Consider the following 17,937-nt stretch of genomic DNA (forward strand, 5'->3'; position numbering starts at 1 on the left):
GTCTGTGAGTGTTTTGTAAAAAAGTTCATTTGTATCATTCCTTTAGATTCCACATATAAGTGATAACATACTGTATTTGTCTTTCTCTGTCTTACTTCACTTAGTATGATAATTTCTAGGTCCATGACAGTGTGTGACTTCTAAGGCTAGGTTATAAAAGTATTCCAGCATTAGCCTTCCTCTCTCAGACTGCTCACTCTGGGAGAAGCTGGCGGCCTGTTACAAGGACAATCAAGCAGCACTGATGAGAGGCCCATGTGGAGCAAACCTGAGGCCTCTGTGCCAACAGCAAGCACTAACTTGCCAGCCATGTGTGAATGGGCCGCATTAGAAGCAGATCCTCCAGCTCCACTCAGGCCTCCGGATGACTGCCGCCCCAACTAACCCCTGCTGTAACCTCAGGAGAGATCCTGAGCCAGAACTATTCAACTAAGCCATTTTCGAATTCCTGACCCACAGAAACTGTGAGATAATAAATGTTTACTAATGCTTTAACCACAAAGCTTTTGGTTTAATGTATTACACAGTAAGGGAAAACTCATACAATTCTCTTCCTCAACTTTTTAAACAGTAACATCTACAGTTATTTACTTAGTATCTACTAAGGAGAAAATATCAATGTGTTTTACCTACATTACCTCATTTAATCCTTAAAGTAAATCTATAGGTAGATACTCCAGAGCCCTAACAGTAGAGAATAAGCTAGCAAGTGTGGAAAAATGGACACAGGTGCTCTAGTTTGTTTTTAGCAATATTAATTCCATATCCCTGCTCTGGATCAGGCACAAAGTTCACCAAGGCCCTTAATCTCTTTCTTCTTCACTATTCTCCCTATGGCCCCCCACCACACACTATCTCATGCTCCAATTACACCATCGTAAAAGTTCCTTCTCCAAACCTCTCTGATCCCCATTCTCACACCTTTTCTTCAACACCATGAGGACTTACTTTCTCCCTTATCCATCAGCACCTGCTTGTCTGTACCTCCCTTCACATAAGCAGTTTAGGTTCTATGTGGTCAAATCTCTCGTTTCCCCAAACTGTACACTCTTCCCCCTTTGTTCTTTTATCCTATCTGTCCATCAAAACACCAAAACACCAACCTGTTTTGTCCTTTCAGCTGGTGAACCCCACATCACTTTCCCACTTATGAAGAACTGTTCTTTCTTTTTAAAAAGAACCTCATTGAGGCATATTTTACACATAATTCACCCTTTCCAAGGATACAAATCAACGACTTTTTTTTAGCAAATTTACCAAGTTGTACAATCAGCACCATAAATCAGTTTTAGAATATTTCATCACTTAATTAGATTCCTCATGCCCATTTGCTGTTAATCCCTGTCCTCTCCTTGCCCACACCTGGAAACTACTGATCTACTCTGTCTCTATAGCTTTGTCTTTTCTGTATATTTCATACAAATGGAATCATCCAATAAGGTCTCTTGTGTCTGGCTTATTTCACTGAGCATACTTTTGAGGTCTGTCCATGTTGTGGCATGTATCTATAGTTAATTTCTTTTTATTGCTTAAGAGTATTCCATTGTATGGCTATACCAAATTTTGTCTATCCATTCACCCAGTGAAGGACATCTAGGTTGTTTCCAATTTTCAGCTATTATGAATAATGCTGCTGAGATGATTCATTTGCCAATCTTGGTGTAGAGAACGTTTCTATTTCTCTTGGGTACATTCCTAAGAATGGAATTGCTGGGTCATATGTTAAATTTATGTTTAATGTTTTAAGAAACTGTCAAACTATTTTCCAAAGTGGCCACACCACTTTACATTCCCACCAGCAGTGTATGAAGTGACCTCATTTCTCCATATCCTTCCCAACATTTGTTATTGTCTGTTTTTTATATAATACCTGTTCTAGTGGTTGCGAAGTAGGTCACTGTGGTTTTACTGGTGGTGATGTGTAAAGGAGGAGGAAGGAAAAAACAAATCCCTAAAACATCAACCAGAGAAACTGGTACCAATATAAATACACAACTACAACCTCAGCTGGGTCCTCACCATTCACTCAGAAATTCTACTTTGTTTCTCTGATCTGCTTGTTTTCCCACACTCCACAATAATTCATTCATACCTTCAACTACTCTCCTTAAAATCAAATCTCTATTTGCCTCCTACAGGATCTAGCCCCACTTCCTACCTCCTAGATAAATAAAAACTAATAGTTCCTATCTTCACTTCCTCCTACTTTACACACAAGCCTAGATACCTCTCGATTTATCCTTTTCCCAGTTAAGAAGGCAGCTGTGGACCTCCTCCTACTAAATGTCAACTTTTATAGGAGTTCCACATCCAATTCCCAGTGATACATTTTAGGACCCATGAGTCATCAATTCTCTCTCCTTTTTCTGTAATCTATCCTTCAACTGGATTCTTCCCATCAGCATTTGAAGTCTCTAGCCCGTTTCACACACACACACGTGTACACACACACACACAGACAGCTTCCAAGTACTATTTCCTTCAAGTACTATTTCTTCTTTTATACTTCTACACTTCCCATTCACTCTTCAGCCCAGCCCAATCTGATTTCTTAAAATATCAATGAAACAGCTCTAACTAGAGTTTCAATATTCTCTCAACAATATTACATGGAGCTAACATTTTCCTCCTTCTTGAAATACTCTTTCTACTGGCTTTCACAATACCATTCTCCATGTCTCCAATCTCACGTTTCTGCCTTACTTGCACGCAGAAGCAATGACTTGCCTTTGTTCCAGACTATCCTGAAAAAGATGTTAACATAGTGAATAGCCTTGGAAGATAAAGATAGTGTCTCTTTCTGGAGCAAAGGGCAGGCATGCTTACTGCCCATTATAAAAGATTTGGGTTCCCTAAATCAGACTTCATTTTCTGTAACACAATCTCTGTGTGCAGGTATTACCTGGCCTTCTTCAACAAATGTTGGTACCAAGCACACTGCTTTGCTGTGGGTAATAAACTGTCCATTGTCTCTGATCCAAGAGTTTTGCGTCTTCTGCCAGCATCTATGAAACTGTCAGTTTAACTTACAAGGAGAGTGAAATTCTGGCACTTTTACAGTTCTCAACACTTTCTGGCAGTCCTGTTGCAGTATCCTGGCTGACCTCTACTCCTTTACCTGATCTTTAAATGCAGGAGTTCCTCAGAGTTCATATCTAGGCTTACTTCTTTTCTCACTCCATATCGTCTCCTCTCAGGAGTTTTAACTGATCCTATGGCTTCAATGGACTATCTCTATACCAATAACTCCAAAATATTTTTCTGCAGTCCAGATCTGTCTTCTGAGCTCTAGAACCATGCAGCTAATTGCCTCACAAACATCTCTACTTGTATACTGATATGTTTCCAAATTCACTAGTACCTAAACTGAACTCTGATTTCCCCTCTGCCCCTGTCCCATATTACTACCACCTCTGTGTTCCCTAGCTCAGTAAACAGCACCACCTTCCACCCAGATGCTTATGCCAAAGCATCTAGGCAACATCCTTGACACCTCTTTCATATATATTTTGAATTTGTCTACTTCTATCACCACCACCACTAAAACTAGTACAAGCCACCACTATGTCATCTCTCACCCAGATTCTTTAGTTCATCATTCTATCTCCATACAATGCCCCATACCAGTGGTTTTCAAAGTGTGGTCCCTGGACTCCTGGGGGGCCCTGAAACTCTTTCAGGGAATCTGCAAGGTCAACTAAGACATTGTTTGTTTTTTCCACCATTTTGACATATGTGCTGATGGTTCAAAAACAATAGTGGATAAAACTGCTGATGCCTTAGCAGGACTCAAAGCAGTGGCACCAAACTGTACTTGTACTCACTGTATCGTTCATTTTCAGGCAAAATACCAGTTTCACTTAAGAATGTCCTTGATGAAGCAGAAAAAGTGTTAATTTTATTAAATCTCAACCACTGAGGTCAAGTCTCAATATTCTGTGTGACAACAATGAAGTGTATACAGCATTTCTGCTCAAAACCAAAGTACAATCGTTGCTCAAGGGAAAAACACTTGTGTGATTGAATTACAAGCTAAATTAGCCACGTTTTCCAAAGAACACCATTTTCACTTGAAAGAACAAATGACCAACTATGATTATTCAAATATGGATATCTGGCAGACATTTTTTCAAAAATGAATGAAGTAATAAGCCTGTCTGCTCATTATCTAGTCCCACCACTCTCTGCTCACCATGTTCACTGAAGATCTTTGAGAAATAAAGGTTCACTAAGTTACGCAGATCTTCCAAATGCGGACACATTTTATTATACAATATACAAAAAATACAGATATGCATGTTTGTTAGTATCACCGCATCCCTTTCAACATGGGAACCAGAGGTCCCATGAAGCTGTGCACTCTGAAAGACTCCTCCTGCCTGTGCCAGAACCTGGACCAAGACGCTCTGCGCAGAAGACCCTTTGTCCTGCCACTGCCTGGACTTCCCCTGCAAGCTGCCTGGAGGGTCACACAACAAGCTGCTGCTGTTTCTGCAAGCCCCCATGTGTCCCATGCATCGTGAAGGGCTCTTGCCCCTGCCAGCATCTGTTCTCTCAATACACGTTCACAGTACCAGTTGCTGGTTGCCTACTCCCCTGCATGTACTCAAGATGATGGCCTACTGCCTGCCCAGCAACTCCAGACCAGCTCCAGTCTGACCAAACCAGCAAACCTCTCTGCGATCTAATGAGCTGAACCACACCTTCTCCAATGGTACCTGACCCCCTTCCAATTTTTCCTTCCTTGGGTATTCTCTGTCAGCCCTACAGGTACCATAAAGAATTTCCCTACATCTTACAATTACTCTTGTATCACAGTTAATAATTATTTACATTAAAGTTCCCCTATTCTATGTCCCGATTGGACTGAGACTGCTACAACATACTAAGGCACTGTACTTACATTTTCCATTACTAAACTGCGTGCTTTCTTTAGCACAAAGATGCTATCTTAGCCATCTTTCACCCTCCAGAAACATCTGAGTACTCAATCTTAGCTGAATGAGTTAAACAGCATTGTTGAGAGATGCATGCACCAAGTATCAATAGAAAACTGGGCTGGATTAATACCACCTCTTCTAACCAGGAATTTCCAGGATCCTATGAATCTGGAAAGCTAATCCTCTAAAGATAGGTAATCAAAAAGACATGCGGGGAACCAGAACATGCCTGTGACTTAAACTGAAAAAGTACTGATAACGTGTTATCACACTTCTGAAATGAACTGCTAACAACAGATATCTTTTTGATCAATTACTCTGTGTAAGATCCAAGAGGTGGTTCAGGCTTTAAAAAAAGATGCCGAGGTCTGCTATTTTACACGGGAGGCAGCTGATGAAAGGCATATCCAGGTTTCCAGGACTGTAGATCTTACCACTCAAGGCTAAGTGGCTGCTACTATGATTAGGCAATAAAATTTCTCTCTCAGGGCAGAGGTCGCAAACTGTTGGCCTGCAGATGTGTTTCGTTTGTTCTACACAGTTTTAACATTTTAAAGTTTAATTGCCAACACTGAAAAACCAGAGAATTTTTTACATGAAAATCCAAATTTCTGGCTTAAGATAAACAGAAAGTTTTACAACACCAACCTCTCACATTTCTGCTGGAATTGAGTAGCACCTACTCTTTTATATAGGGCATTTGCTCTCCTGCTTGCCACAATTCCAGCCAGGGCCATTTCACTTGTTTATGGTGCCTCTACGGTCCTTATAAGCATGAGCATACAACCCCCAGCGTAGCAGTTTTACAAGCACAGACTTTGGAATCTCAAAGTTTCATCAAGTTTTGATCAAGTTTCTCCTCTATCATTTATTAGGTAATGGTACTTAGTAGCGGGACCCTGGCCAAGTGGGTAATAACAGAACTTATAGAATGGATATAGTAAATAATCAATAAATACTAGCACTTTATTACTGCCCTTATTAAGATGGGAAACAGAATGGTATTAAGGGGGGAAAAGTGTTCGTCTGAAGTCAAAAGATATGAGTCTAAGACCAGATCTTCTCACTTAGAAGATATGTGACCTTACACATATTACTGAGATTTTTAGCCTCATTTTCCTCATGTGCATAAAACTATCCTCCCTGCCTAACATAAAGCAATGTAGTGAAGACAGATAATGTAAAGGGGTTTTGTTATTTCTCAAAAGTGATTAATTCCAGGTTTAAACAGTAGATGGAGAAAATACCCATAGGAAATATCAATATTAACAGGCTTTAGATAAACTAAATATGAAAGAGAAATACACTGAAGACTGATGGAAAGGGGAAACAAACACTCAAACACTCTAGGCCTGCCTAAAGCCTCAAGGAGGCTATCTTTGGAGCCCAGGCTAAGAGAGCAAGGGGACTGGTAGAGTAGCTTTAGGGTAAACCTAAAAACCCTGTTAAGGCCAGGAACCTGGAGAAAAAATTAAGAAACTGTTCTAGAAGGCCCTGTAACCCCAGACTTTGCAACAGTATTAACTCACACCCATGTCTCACTAGTCAAGGTATTGTTTCTATCTCTAACCGGTACCAGGCTGGAATGGAACTGATTTCCAATAAAGAACTCTGACCTTTTTTGTTTTGTTTTGTTTTTTAATATCGCCATAGAGAGTCCAAGCAGGCAGAACGAGAAAACAGATTCCTGCTTCTTTAAGATTTTTTTTTCACTCACTGACAAAGGTGAGTTTTCTAGAGAAAACCAGAAAAATAATACCTATTATTGATAAACGTACAGACACACTCACTCTTCTCATTTGCTCCTGGTAAGCATGTCATCTAGCACTATCTGCTAACATAACAGGCATACTTCATGGTGCCTGTCCAAACCGCCATTCGTGGAATGGACAGTGCTCAGTGTCCCATTACCTCCCTGGCTACAGTGCTGAAGCAAATGCCAACCCCTTGGCAGGTGAATGACCAACAGCCTGGTGGAAAAAATATAGATTCCTCTCTCAGGAATTTGCAATCAGGTCACAGGCTGAACCAGAAAGTTGTTAAGAGCTAAGCTAGAGACAGAGGTTGCCATTTGTGGCCATGTATAAAGTTCGTAGGCAGAGGCAGCTTGTCTGCAGTGAAGTAGAGGGAGCAGAAGAGTGGAAGAGGGCCAGGAATCTGAAGCCCTGAGAGAAAAAATAAAGAGCTCCCTCACTTCTGGCTCATTGCCCATTTTCTTGAGATAACAGCCACCTTTCATTTGCCCGGGAGCTCTGTATCATTACAATAAATCTTTCTTCACTTGAGCTAGTGGGTGTCTGTTCTCTGCTACCAAAAGGACCTCATCTAGAATAGAAATTGTCTACAAAAGCACAGTTAAAACCAAGAGATCGCTGGACAAAATGTGGAGGGTTGGTGAGTGCATGATTGTAGATGGAATAGAATCACATTAGGTAAAGGTAATCCTTAGAAAGTTATGTATTGTGTGTAAACATTACAAGCAAACTATTTCATTGCTTACCAAACTTACAGCCCTTTCCAGAGTCTATGGAAGAGACAAGATTAGAAAACATGGACTTGTGTTCCTACCAGCAAGATAACTGACTAGCAATAGACGCCTGACTTGCCCAGCCAAACCATAGGTTAACTATAGGTTAAAACAATAGGAGAAAAAGTCATCTAGAGATACAGTCTTAACTGGCTGGTAAGCTAATCATAACACACAAAGAATGGCTGGTAGTGGCTATATTGGGTATTACACAATACCAATAAGTAAAGTGGGCTGTGGAGACAGAAGACTGGAGAGTAGATCTTCAAAAAGAAACAGGTGACAGAAAGAACAGCCTCTGGCTTAGAAATTCTAGTTCCCATGAGGCCTGACTGTGCTTTCTTCCTTTGCCTTTGGATGTTTGGAAACTGTAACAGCATCTTCCTTCTTGAGTGCTGAGTTAAGTGAGTTTCTGTTCCTTATATTCAAGGACAAAGACTGGAAAAGGCAGTACATATACAGTAAAAGTGAAAAAGAAAAGTGATGCAGGTGGAGGGAACAATACTTTCAATCCGGTAACTATATAATAAGGTTGCATCAAAATTTAACTACTACACACACACAGCGGCTTTATTTATAAATAGGGAAAAGTTGGTTAACAACCTCAATATTCAAAGATCTGCTAAATAAACCATGATGCATTCATATAGGTAATACCATGCAGCCAGTACAGTAGCAGCTGTAGAAAAGTACAGGTATCCCTTTCTACTCAAACTCATAATCCCTGACTCAGAAACCGAACAGATTCAGATAGCAAGGGGTATTTATATTCAATGACATGGAAAGATGTTCATGATATACTAAATAAAAAAAGGTTACAAAACAATATATACTGTATTTTTTGTTAAGTAGCACATTTACATATATTTGTATATGCACGTAAAAATGAAACTGTTTCTACACTGCCTATGTTTTTGTCTTTGATTACCAATCCCAACCTAATTTCTTATAATCAATAAAAACTCTCCTAAAAAATTAAATACAGATTTTCTTTCAGAGATTACAAGGTAGGATTAGGAAAACCAAGTCCCGGCTCTACTACAGGACTAAGCAGTACCATGGTTAAAAAGCAAGCAGTTAGGAAGGAAAAAAGAAAGATGAATGAGATAACGTGAGGTAAAGAAGGGGGCCTGAGGCTTTACACCAGGCTGAAGGCCCTCTTGCCCAATAACAGCTACTCTCTAAACTATGTTTCACCAGAGACAGGCCAGTCGCTTCACTGTCTACCCCCTTACTCATTTTCCATTATGCTTGCTGGTCATTCTAATTCCCCAAGTGCTGACTGGCCTCTGTGATTCCTCTGTTTAACATCAATTCAAGTCCTCCTTCCTTCAGAAAGCAGTCTAACTATTCCAGGCAACAGTGATTTCTCTCTTCCTTGGAACCAGGTATATTTTCAAATTCAGAGATCTACTTAAGAGAGTCACTCAAAATCTCTAAGGTTGTAGTCAATGCACTGGAGTGCCAGAAAGGCAGCTCCAGATCATTAAAAAGGCATTTTGCCACTAGTGAAATTATGAAAGTTTAAAATGTGGTCAACGTGTACAATATGCCCACTTCCATAAAGATACTTTGAGTATAGGACTTTCCTGGTGGCGCAGTGGTTAAGAATCCACCTGCCAATGCAGGGGACACGGGTTTCAGCCCTGGTCTGGGAAGATCCCACAGGTCACAGAGCAACTAAGCCCATGCGCCACAACTACTGAGCCTGCATTCTAGAGCCTGCAAGCCACAACTCCTGAGCCCGCGTGCCACAACTACTGAAGCCCGAGCGCCTAGAGCCCGTGTTCCGCAGCAAGAGAAGCCACCGCAATGAGAAGCCCGCACACCACAACAAAGAGTAGCCCCTGCGCAGCAACGAAGACCCAATGCAGCCAAAAACAAAAAAACAAAAAAAAACTAAGTGGCTCTCAAAATATGGCCCCAGGCCAGCAGCATCAGTATCACCTGGCAACTTGTTAGAAATCCAAATTTTCAGTCTCTACCCCAGACCAGAACTCCAGAGATGGGGCCCAGCAAGCCTCCAGCTGATCCTGATGCACACTGAAGTTTGAGAACTACTGACTAAGGAAACAGCTGGTATTAACTAATTAAAAAAAAAAAAAAAGATACCTTGAGTATAAACTTGGGAAGCAAAAAGATAAAATGGCAATAAAAAAGGAGAAATCAAGTAATTTGTGTTGTACTCTATCTAAAGACAGACTTAATAAGGGAAGGTACTGTTAGTGAGGCAGATAGTCTAGGCTAGTTCACTCACTACCCACTCCCAACCACTTCAACCACTTCTCCCTTGTCTTTCTCTACTGCAAAATCCAGAAAGCTAAATACACCACCTTTCAGCCTTTAAAGCTGAGAGTGGAGATGACATTTTGGGCAAGGAGATACAGGCAAAAGCTCCTGGGGTGAGCTTTTCTTTCTGTTTTGCTCTTCCAGCGGCCTAAAACATGGAACTAATGCAGGTACATCAGCTATTTGCAACCCCCAAAATGAAAGCAAAACAGAAAGTGAGAAGCCTAGGTCCTTGCTGATGTTGGTGCTATACAGTCCCAGTATGTCCACATCCAGACTTCTTGTTAGGTGAGAAAAATAAACCCCTATTTGTTAGAGTCACTGTACAGTAGGTTTTCGGCTCCTTGCAGCTGCAGGCATTCTTGATACAGTTAGCAGGGAGCTTAGAAGAGTGTTGTCAACTATCCTTCCTCCCCAACATATAAGAGAGCTAGAACACTTGCCCTTCATTAAGTTACTCACTACAACTGTGATTCTCAGCCTGGTAGGCATCCAAATGTGGGAAGCAGAGAGGGCAGTGGTCCAGAACCCTGGTGATTACCAAAGCAATGTCTCCTAAGCACATGTCTGGGAGGCCATTCAATCTGGTCCCTCCAAAAATGCAGCAAGGATTTTTTGTTTTTCTACTCAAGTTGCTCCTTTCTTTCAAAGTCAATTCTTCTTCCAAATTTTATTCCCTACTAATTACTAAGAAATTATTTAGGTAATTACTTAGTAAACCTCTCATAAAACCATTCTATTAAAAACAATGTTTTAACCCCACAGAAATAAAAACCAAATTTCTGTTTTAAAGGCATTTGTCTTTACAGGCATTCTCTTATTATATTTATCATGGTTATAAAAACCCTGGTACTCTGGAACTCAGTTATGTACAGATGCCTGTGACAGCTTATTTTCCAGAGATAATATAGCTCTTACTTTATTAGTCACTCTTTCAGTGCATTTTACAGTTGTTTTGATAGTTTCCTACTGATTTCCTGCATTTGGGAAATACAGGCTATCTTCAAGTAGGCACATTTCCACAAATTATCCATAAAAAGAACTTATACTCAAATTAAAAAACATCCTCATATATGTTCTTTTACTTTACTAAGCTATAAAATGTGGGTTAAGAAACTTCCAGGCCAGAATCACTAGATATTTGAGAGAAGGGAAATAAAAGATCATTCTTATATATAATCAACTTAGCTGTTCCCTTTTCAAAATTAATACAAATTCATCATCAGGGAAGATATAAAATAAATGTGAATGAAAGACACATGGCACTAAGAAAAGACCAACCTCTCAATACAAATCACAGCAACTAAACATGCAAGGTAAAGGATTTTGGTGAACTGTTTATTTTGAAATGGCAACCTAATTCTAGGATAGGGATCTTCTCCAAAATATACTCTAAAATATCCAAATATTCTCAGAATGTCCAAGAAAATACTGCTAGTCTAGAACATTTAAACCCACCAAAATCTACAGAAAAATCACAAAAGCAATCTTCTTAAGTAACACAAGAAGGAAAAAACAAAAACCAAGGTTAAGGAAAAGCTCCCTCCAAAACTGCAACAGATGTGGCATTTAATTTTTCTTTTCACTGAAAAGTCAGAAAATAATAATCTAAATCACTCTTCCAAACAGGTCTTCCCTTCACCGGCCTGGCTGAGAAAATCACTTAGTTGTCAATAAAGTAAAGACTTCCATCCAATACTCTGGGGTTCTGCCAAGTTCACTCTTCTGAAACCTCAGTGAAAGGTTTGATCCAGGTCAGGCGCCTGCAAAGGTCTGCCAAGAGTGCCAGGGCACAAGCCAGGGCAAACCATGCCCTGGTCAACAACTCAAATCAGTGGGCCCTGCTGATGATTCCTATTCAAAGGATAGTAACACTGTTCACTCGGAAAATGAAAATATACATTTAATAGCTCTAGAATATCATCTGGCAGGTTTCTGTTGTTTTTAAAATTGTATTAGTAATTTCCTGGGGGTAAAAATCATTACTAAACTAACTTAGATTTTAAAATGAGAAGCTATGGTATGGGCTTACATCCTCCTCAAACAAAAGCTAGCCCAAGAAGCTTTTAAAATGTTAGACATATGTGTAGGTGTACCTGCTACGACATGGTGGGAATAAATTTAAAATTTCTTCAACTCAGCTCGACAAATGCATTTTTATTATTAGAAACTAAACAAATCCAAGAAAATTTAAGCAACATTACCATACTTGGTGCCTCCAAGTCTAGGTACATTGAAGAACTTCTTATGTGAACTGTCATTTAATGTTTCAATAAGGTACTCAAAGGCATATCCTGAAAAAAAAAATTATACTTTCATTAAACACTGCTACAAATTACCTTATTCAAAGTGAAAATACCTAGAAACCAGCTTTGTCCAAAAGAATTTTCTATAAGGGCTCAAATTTTCTATATTTGCGCTATATTACCTATATTTTCTATAGGTAGCCGTGGCCACTGAGCACTTGAAATGTGGTTACAGCGACTGAGGAACAGAGTTTTCAATTTTATTTAATTAATTTAAATTTAAATAGTCACATGTGGCTAGTGTCCATTGTATTGGACTGCAAAACTAAGCCATGACTCTTGTCAAATAAAAACTGAAAAAAAAATGCTTTCATTAAACACTGCTACAAATTACCTTATTCAAAGTGAAAATACCTAGAAACCAGCTTTGTCCAAAAGAATTTTCTGTAATGGCACAAATTTTCTATATTTGCGCTATATTACCTATATTTTCTATAGGTAGCCGTGGCCACTGAGCACTTGAAATGTCGTTACAGCGACTGAGGAACAGAGTTCTTAATTTTACTTAATTTAAATTTAAATAGTCACATGTGGCTGGTGTCCACTGTATTGGACAGTAAAACTGTAAGCCATGACCCTTGTCAAATAAAAACTGGTAAAATAATTAACTCCTGAAAATGTGATAATAAAGAATACCTAGAAAGGGACAATAAGAATGATTTAAAGGATGAATAGGCATGTTTTGTGAAGACATGTCCTGAAAATTGCATAAATACAGACAGGACAACGCCAGTTATGTTAGAAGAACTGATTTTTTAAAAAATAACCAAAAGATGGACTTTTACACAGCATTCAACAACACGAATAAAATCAAAAACAAACAACTTATCAGGTAAGACCTTCACAGGCTTTAAGACTAAAGGTAAAGGTGAACAACAAAATATCTGGGTAAATTAGCAGGTTCTCCCTAAAAGACACGTCTTTCTGGTTTTGTACGAATTGAAGCTTAACTACCAAGTCGAAGACCCAGGGGACTTATTTGAATGTGCCCCAGCTCCTAAGGTTCTTGGGGGAAGTGGCGGAGAGGCAGCCTTGAGGTTAAAGAACCTTCAGATCTTTTGTGCAGATTCACTGCAGTAGGTGGGCAGGACCCCGAACATTGCTAGGACCTCGGTCCGAAATGAGAAGCGATAAGCATTTTTCACTTTTTTAGAATATATAATGTTTTTCCTTTTTTACTGAGGGTTAAGCGAGGGAGCTGGATGGGGGGAGGAGACCCAGCGCTGCAATAAATGGTCCGAGAACTGGCTGACCAGTGTTCGGCCTTGACCACCCCCCACTCTGCTTCTAGAGGCAGAGAGAGAGAGAGGGGCTCGAGGCTGGACAGCGGAATAAACAACTACCTGCGTGAGACGCCACCAAGGAGACACTAGCCCCCACCCTCATCTCTTACAAATGGGGGGCGGGGAGAAGATGGTGGGCCTTTTCTCGACCCTAGTGCTACTGAGAAGTACCGGGAAGCCGCTGGCAGCCAGCAGTGGCCAACGGGCCGAGGCCGGTACGGGTCAACGCCAGCGGCCCTGCTGGGGTCACGCTGAGGGACGAGGGCGGCGAGGCCGGGCCCTCGAGGCCTGGGCGCACGGAGTGCGGCCCAGCAGGCAGGCCCCAAGGGAGCACAACCTGAGCCCGGAGGGCCCCGGCGCCAGCCGAGCAACTCCAGGAGAGAGAAGCAAAGAACTCGGAGCCGGGGCAGCGCGCGTCTCCAGCTGCCAGATCCAGTCGGTGAACTGAAACTAACCTGCACTTGGGGCGTCCATCGCCGGAGACCATATTATCCCTGCGGGGAGGGGGCCCGCGGGGGAAGGAGGGGGAGGTCGGGCGGGGAAGAGGGGGCGGAAAGCAGCCGGACCGGCAAGGGAAGCAGGAAAGGAACAGTCTCGCGCAAACACCGCGAGAGCCGCAGAACCGGCCCCAGGTCTCAGCTCGCGGGATTTGCTGCCCAAGTCTCGCGAGATCTTCGGGCTTGGAAACAAAGAAAGAGAAGGGGCGGAGCCAGCCAGGCGGCGATTCCTTGCGTAATCGCTTCTGTTCTCGCGAGCTGGGGCGAAACGCCGGGGAGGTTGTGGCGTTGGCGTCACTAGTTTGGCCCTCTTAGAGATCCGTTAGTTGTGGCTTCAAGTGTCCAATTGAGGTTGTGAGATCCAGGGGTGTTGGGGCTCCTTTGGGGTATCGGGAGATGGGGGGGGAGGGGCAGAATTGGAACTCCTATGAAAAACATCTTGAGAACCTCGTTCCCCTGAAGATAAAGCCTTTGGTTAAACCTGTCATATGTGTAGCCTACACGCATGTTCTCTGGGAAGGATGGGAGAACTGATCTGGCACGTAGGAAGCGCTCAACTAATTGTTGAATGAATTTTCCTAACATTCCTGTAGCTTCAGTCTCTCCCTTTCTACTGGCACCTTCCCAGTGGCAGTTAATCATGCTTAAGCCTCCGTCCCTCCTCCACCTCTGCTCCTCAAGTCCCTACGTTCTTCTCTACCGTCTTATCTCCCGTTGGCAGCCAACTTTGCAGAAAGAGCTGCTCGTGTTCGTCCTTCCCCTCCCACTCCTTATCTCTCTCCAATCTGCCTTCCACCCCCTAGAAATGCCTCTGGTCAAGGTCAGCCATAACTCCACTTGTTAATCTCACGTTTCTCAACCCTTACTCTACTTGATCTCTCCCCTTGTTGAGAAATATTCTTCTATCAGCTTTCGTGATCTCCGACGCTACTTCTTGTTTTTTCTTCCTATCCTTAAGGGTGGTCCGTCTCAGTTTCCTCTGCAGGCCCCTCTACCTCTGCCCAGCCATTAAATGTCCTGGGTATTACATATACCTCAGGGCTCTGGCCTTACACCACCTCTCACCAGTTGTCCTGGCACGTCCCACCTTCTCCTTTGGTTTTAGTTATTAGTTATATGCTATTGTTTCCCTGTCTACCTGCAACCCAAACACATCTCCTAAGCTCAGAGGTGTATATTCTAGTACCTATTGGATGCCTCCACATCCCACAGGCACCCCAGACTCAAAATCTGCAAAACGGAACCCCGTAATTTCCCCCTTAAAATCCACTACTCCTTTTGTATTGCCTGTAACAGTGAATGGCACATCAACCACTCAGTTACCCATGCCAGGAACCGACACATCATCCTTGATCCTGTACCCTCTCCCTTTAAACACTGACTCAACAAGCCTTGTCAAAGCAAACCCCAGTATGTTTCCTCTACTTACGCACCTTTATAACCACCCAGGTCTAGATTTGAACATTTCCTGTCTAGATGATTGTGACAATCTTCTCAAAAAGACCCTATGAGAACTACCATAACTGTCATTTTCATGATGATGAAACTGAAACTCAGAGGGGCTAAGTAACTTAGAGTTACCAAGTGACTGAGTCAGGATTTGATCTGGTATCTCATACCTATTGTTTATAACTTTTTCAGGTATACTCACTGACAATCCCCCAACCCCCAGTTTGGGTTGGGAATGTGAAGAAATGCTTCCCTATCTTCCTCTATTTCAATTAGAGCACTTTATTATACTTGATTGTAATTGCCCATTTACTGTATTCTCCATATATTGGTTAGATACTTTTAGCTGCATGCAAGAGAATACCCGACTAACAGTGGGTTAAACAATGCAGACCTATAATTATCCACAGTCGGCAGTTCTAGGATTAGTGCAACAGATCAGTGACACCATCAAATACCCAGGCTCGTTCCATATTTTGGCGCCGCACTTCTCAGCATTTTAATTTTTGTTTCTCAGACTTGTTGCCTCCTGCTTGCAAGATGACTGCATCATACAGAAGCATTATGTTGTCCTAGAACTTCCAAAAGAGGGAGGGAAAGTGGTGCAGAGCCCCTCTTTTTTATCGGAGAAGAAAATATTTTCCTGAAGATCCTCCACAGACCTCTCATTGACCAGAAATTAGACTAGTAGTTCTCCACTCTATCAAACTCAACACCCTCTTTTCAAGACACATATTTTGTAATGTCTCCTTTACTCATCCTGGCATGAAACTCATAGATAATATAACTTACATATATTACAAATATGTGTAATGTATTGTGTAATATTACACATACTACAAATTATATAATGCTCTAACTGTAATATAAAGGAGAAATAAAAGTAATTTTTTAGAAATTTATGAGAAAGTATTAAAAGTACTTTAATAGTATTTTTAAAGTATTAAAAGTAATTTATTAGAAAATAACATGTATTACAATATGGAGGTACACAGGCACATCTACATTACACAACATGATGTAATCAGATGCTTGCATCTACTTATAATGATTTTACAGAACATAAGATAATATTTAACCAAATATAGTCAACACTTTATATTTGACATTTCAAAATAAGGACTAAATACATATATCATTCAAAAATATATATCACTGAACCCTAGTGGTTCAGTGGTTATGACTCTGAACTTCCACTGCAGGGGGCACAGGTTTGATCCCTGGTCAGGGAACTAAGATCCTGCATGCCATGTGGAAAAAAAAAAAAAAAAATATATATATATGGTCAGGGAACTAAGATCCTGCATGCCATGTGGAAAAAAAAAAAAAAATATATATATATATATATATATATATATATATATAAAATAAATGCATGTATATAATAAATTACATATGTGTGTATATACCATGAATGACCAGCTTAAATGGAGGCTAATGAAATGTATTGGTGACTCAAATATTATTGGAAGCATTGTCACTGTTGATTTTCTGGAATGAGGAATAATTCTTGGCAAAGTTCCAAGCAAAACAAAATAACAACTTTTCCTCTTTTTACACGATATTAGCATTCCTGGAAAATTCAGAGTGTATTAAAATAATACACAAATTACTTTTACATTTATTTGTAAATGGGATTAAGTTCTAGGTTCAGATAAGTATAAACATATATGTTGTTACTGTTCTTCTGTTTGTGTGTGTGTTATCTACCTGAATATCTGGCAGCATGTTCCATGGGAGAGGTTGATTCTTTGTTGTAAAATTCTGTCCTATGGAATATGGGAATCTCACATCCATTAAATTCTAAAAGTGCTTCCCTCCCATGGTGACAATCAAAAACACCCTCCCGTTTTCTGTTGTGTGTGTGTGTTTTTTAACAGCTTTACTGAGATTTAAGTCACCCATTTAAAACACTTTTTATTTTGTGATAATTGTAGATTTACACGCAGTTATAAGAAGTAATGGAGGGCTTCCCTGGTGGCGCAGTGTTTAAGAATCCGCCTGCCAATGCAGGGGACACAGGTTCGAGCCCTGGTCCAGGAAAATCCCACATGCCGTGGAACAACTAAGCCCATGAGCCACAACTACTGAGCCCATGTGCCACAGCTACTGAGCCTGCACTTTAGAGCCTGTGCTCTGCAACAAGAGAAGCCACCACAATGAGAAGCCTGCACACAGCAACCAAGAGTAGCTCCCGCTTGCCACAACTATAGAAAGCCCACGTGCAGTGCAGCCAAAAATAAATAAAATAAAAATAAATTTTAAAAAAAAGGAATAGGGCTTCCCTGGTGGCGCAGTGCTTGAGAGTCCGCCTGCCGATGCAGGAGACGCGGGTTCGTGCCCCGTTTCGGGAGGATCCCACATGCCGCGGAGCGGCTGGGCCCGTGAGCCATGGCCGCTGAGCCTGTGCGTCTGGAGCCTGTGCTCCGCAAATGGGAGAGGCCACAGCAGTGAGAGGCCCGCATAACGCAAGGAAAAAAAAAAAAAAAAAAGGAATAATGGAGATTCCATTCAACACTTCACCTAGTCTTCCCCAGTTCTTAAACAGATTTCAGCAGTTTTACAAGCACTATTTTGTTGAGAACATGTGTGTATTTAATTCTATGTGATTTTATCACATGTGTAGATTTCTGTGACCACCACCAC

At 41.1% G+C, this 17,937-nt stretch overlaps 1 protein-coding gene across 1 annotated transcript in view; it reads right to left on the reverse strand.

Moving 5' to 3' along the window:
* Positions 1-13,892, reverse strand: part of IREB2 (iron responsive element binding protein 2) — a 46,683-nt gene extending 32,791 nt beyond the window's left edge. The window contains exons 1-2 of the mRNA XM_007471849.1: positions 13,801-13,892; positions 11,961-12,050 (exon numbers count right to left, since the gene is read on the reverse strand). Coding sequence (XP_007471911.1) covers positions 11,961-12,050; positions 13,801-13,819 — 109 coding nt within the window. The 5' untranslated portion in view covers positions 13,820-13,892. The remainder of the gene's footprint in view (positions 1-11,960; positions 12,051-13,800) is intronic.
* Between the last annotated feature and the right edge of the window lie 4,045 nt (positions 13,893-17,937).

The sequence above is a fragment of the Lipotes vexillifer genome, unplaced genomic scaffold, assembly GCF_000442215.2.
Source record: "Lipotes vexillifer unplaced genomic scaffold, Lipotes_vexillifer_v1.1 scaffold334, whole genome shotgun sequence".
Lineage (NCBI taxonomy): Eukaryota > Metazoa > Chordata > Mammalia > Artiodactyla > Lipotidae > Lipotes > Lipotes vexillifer.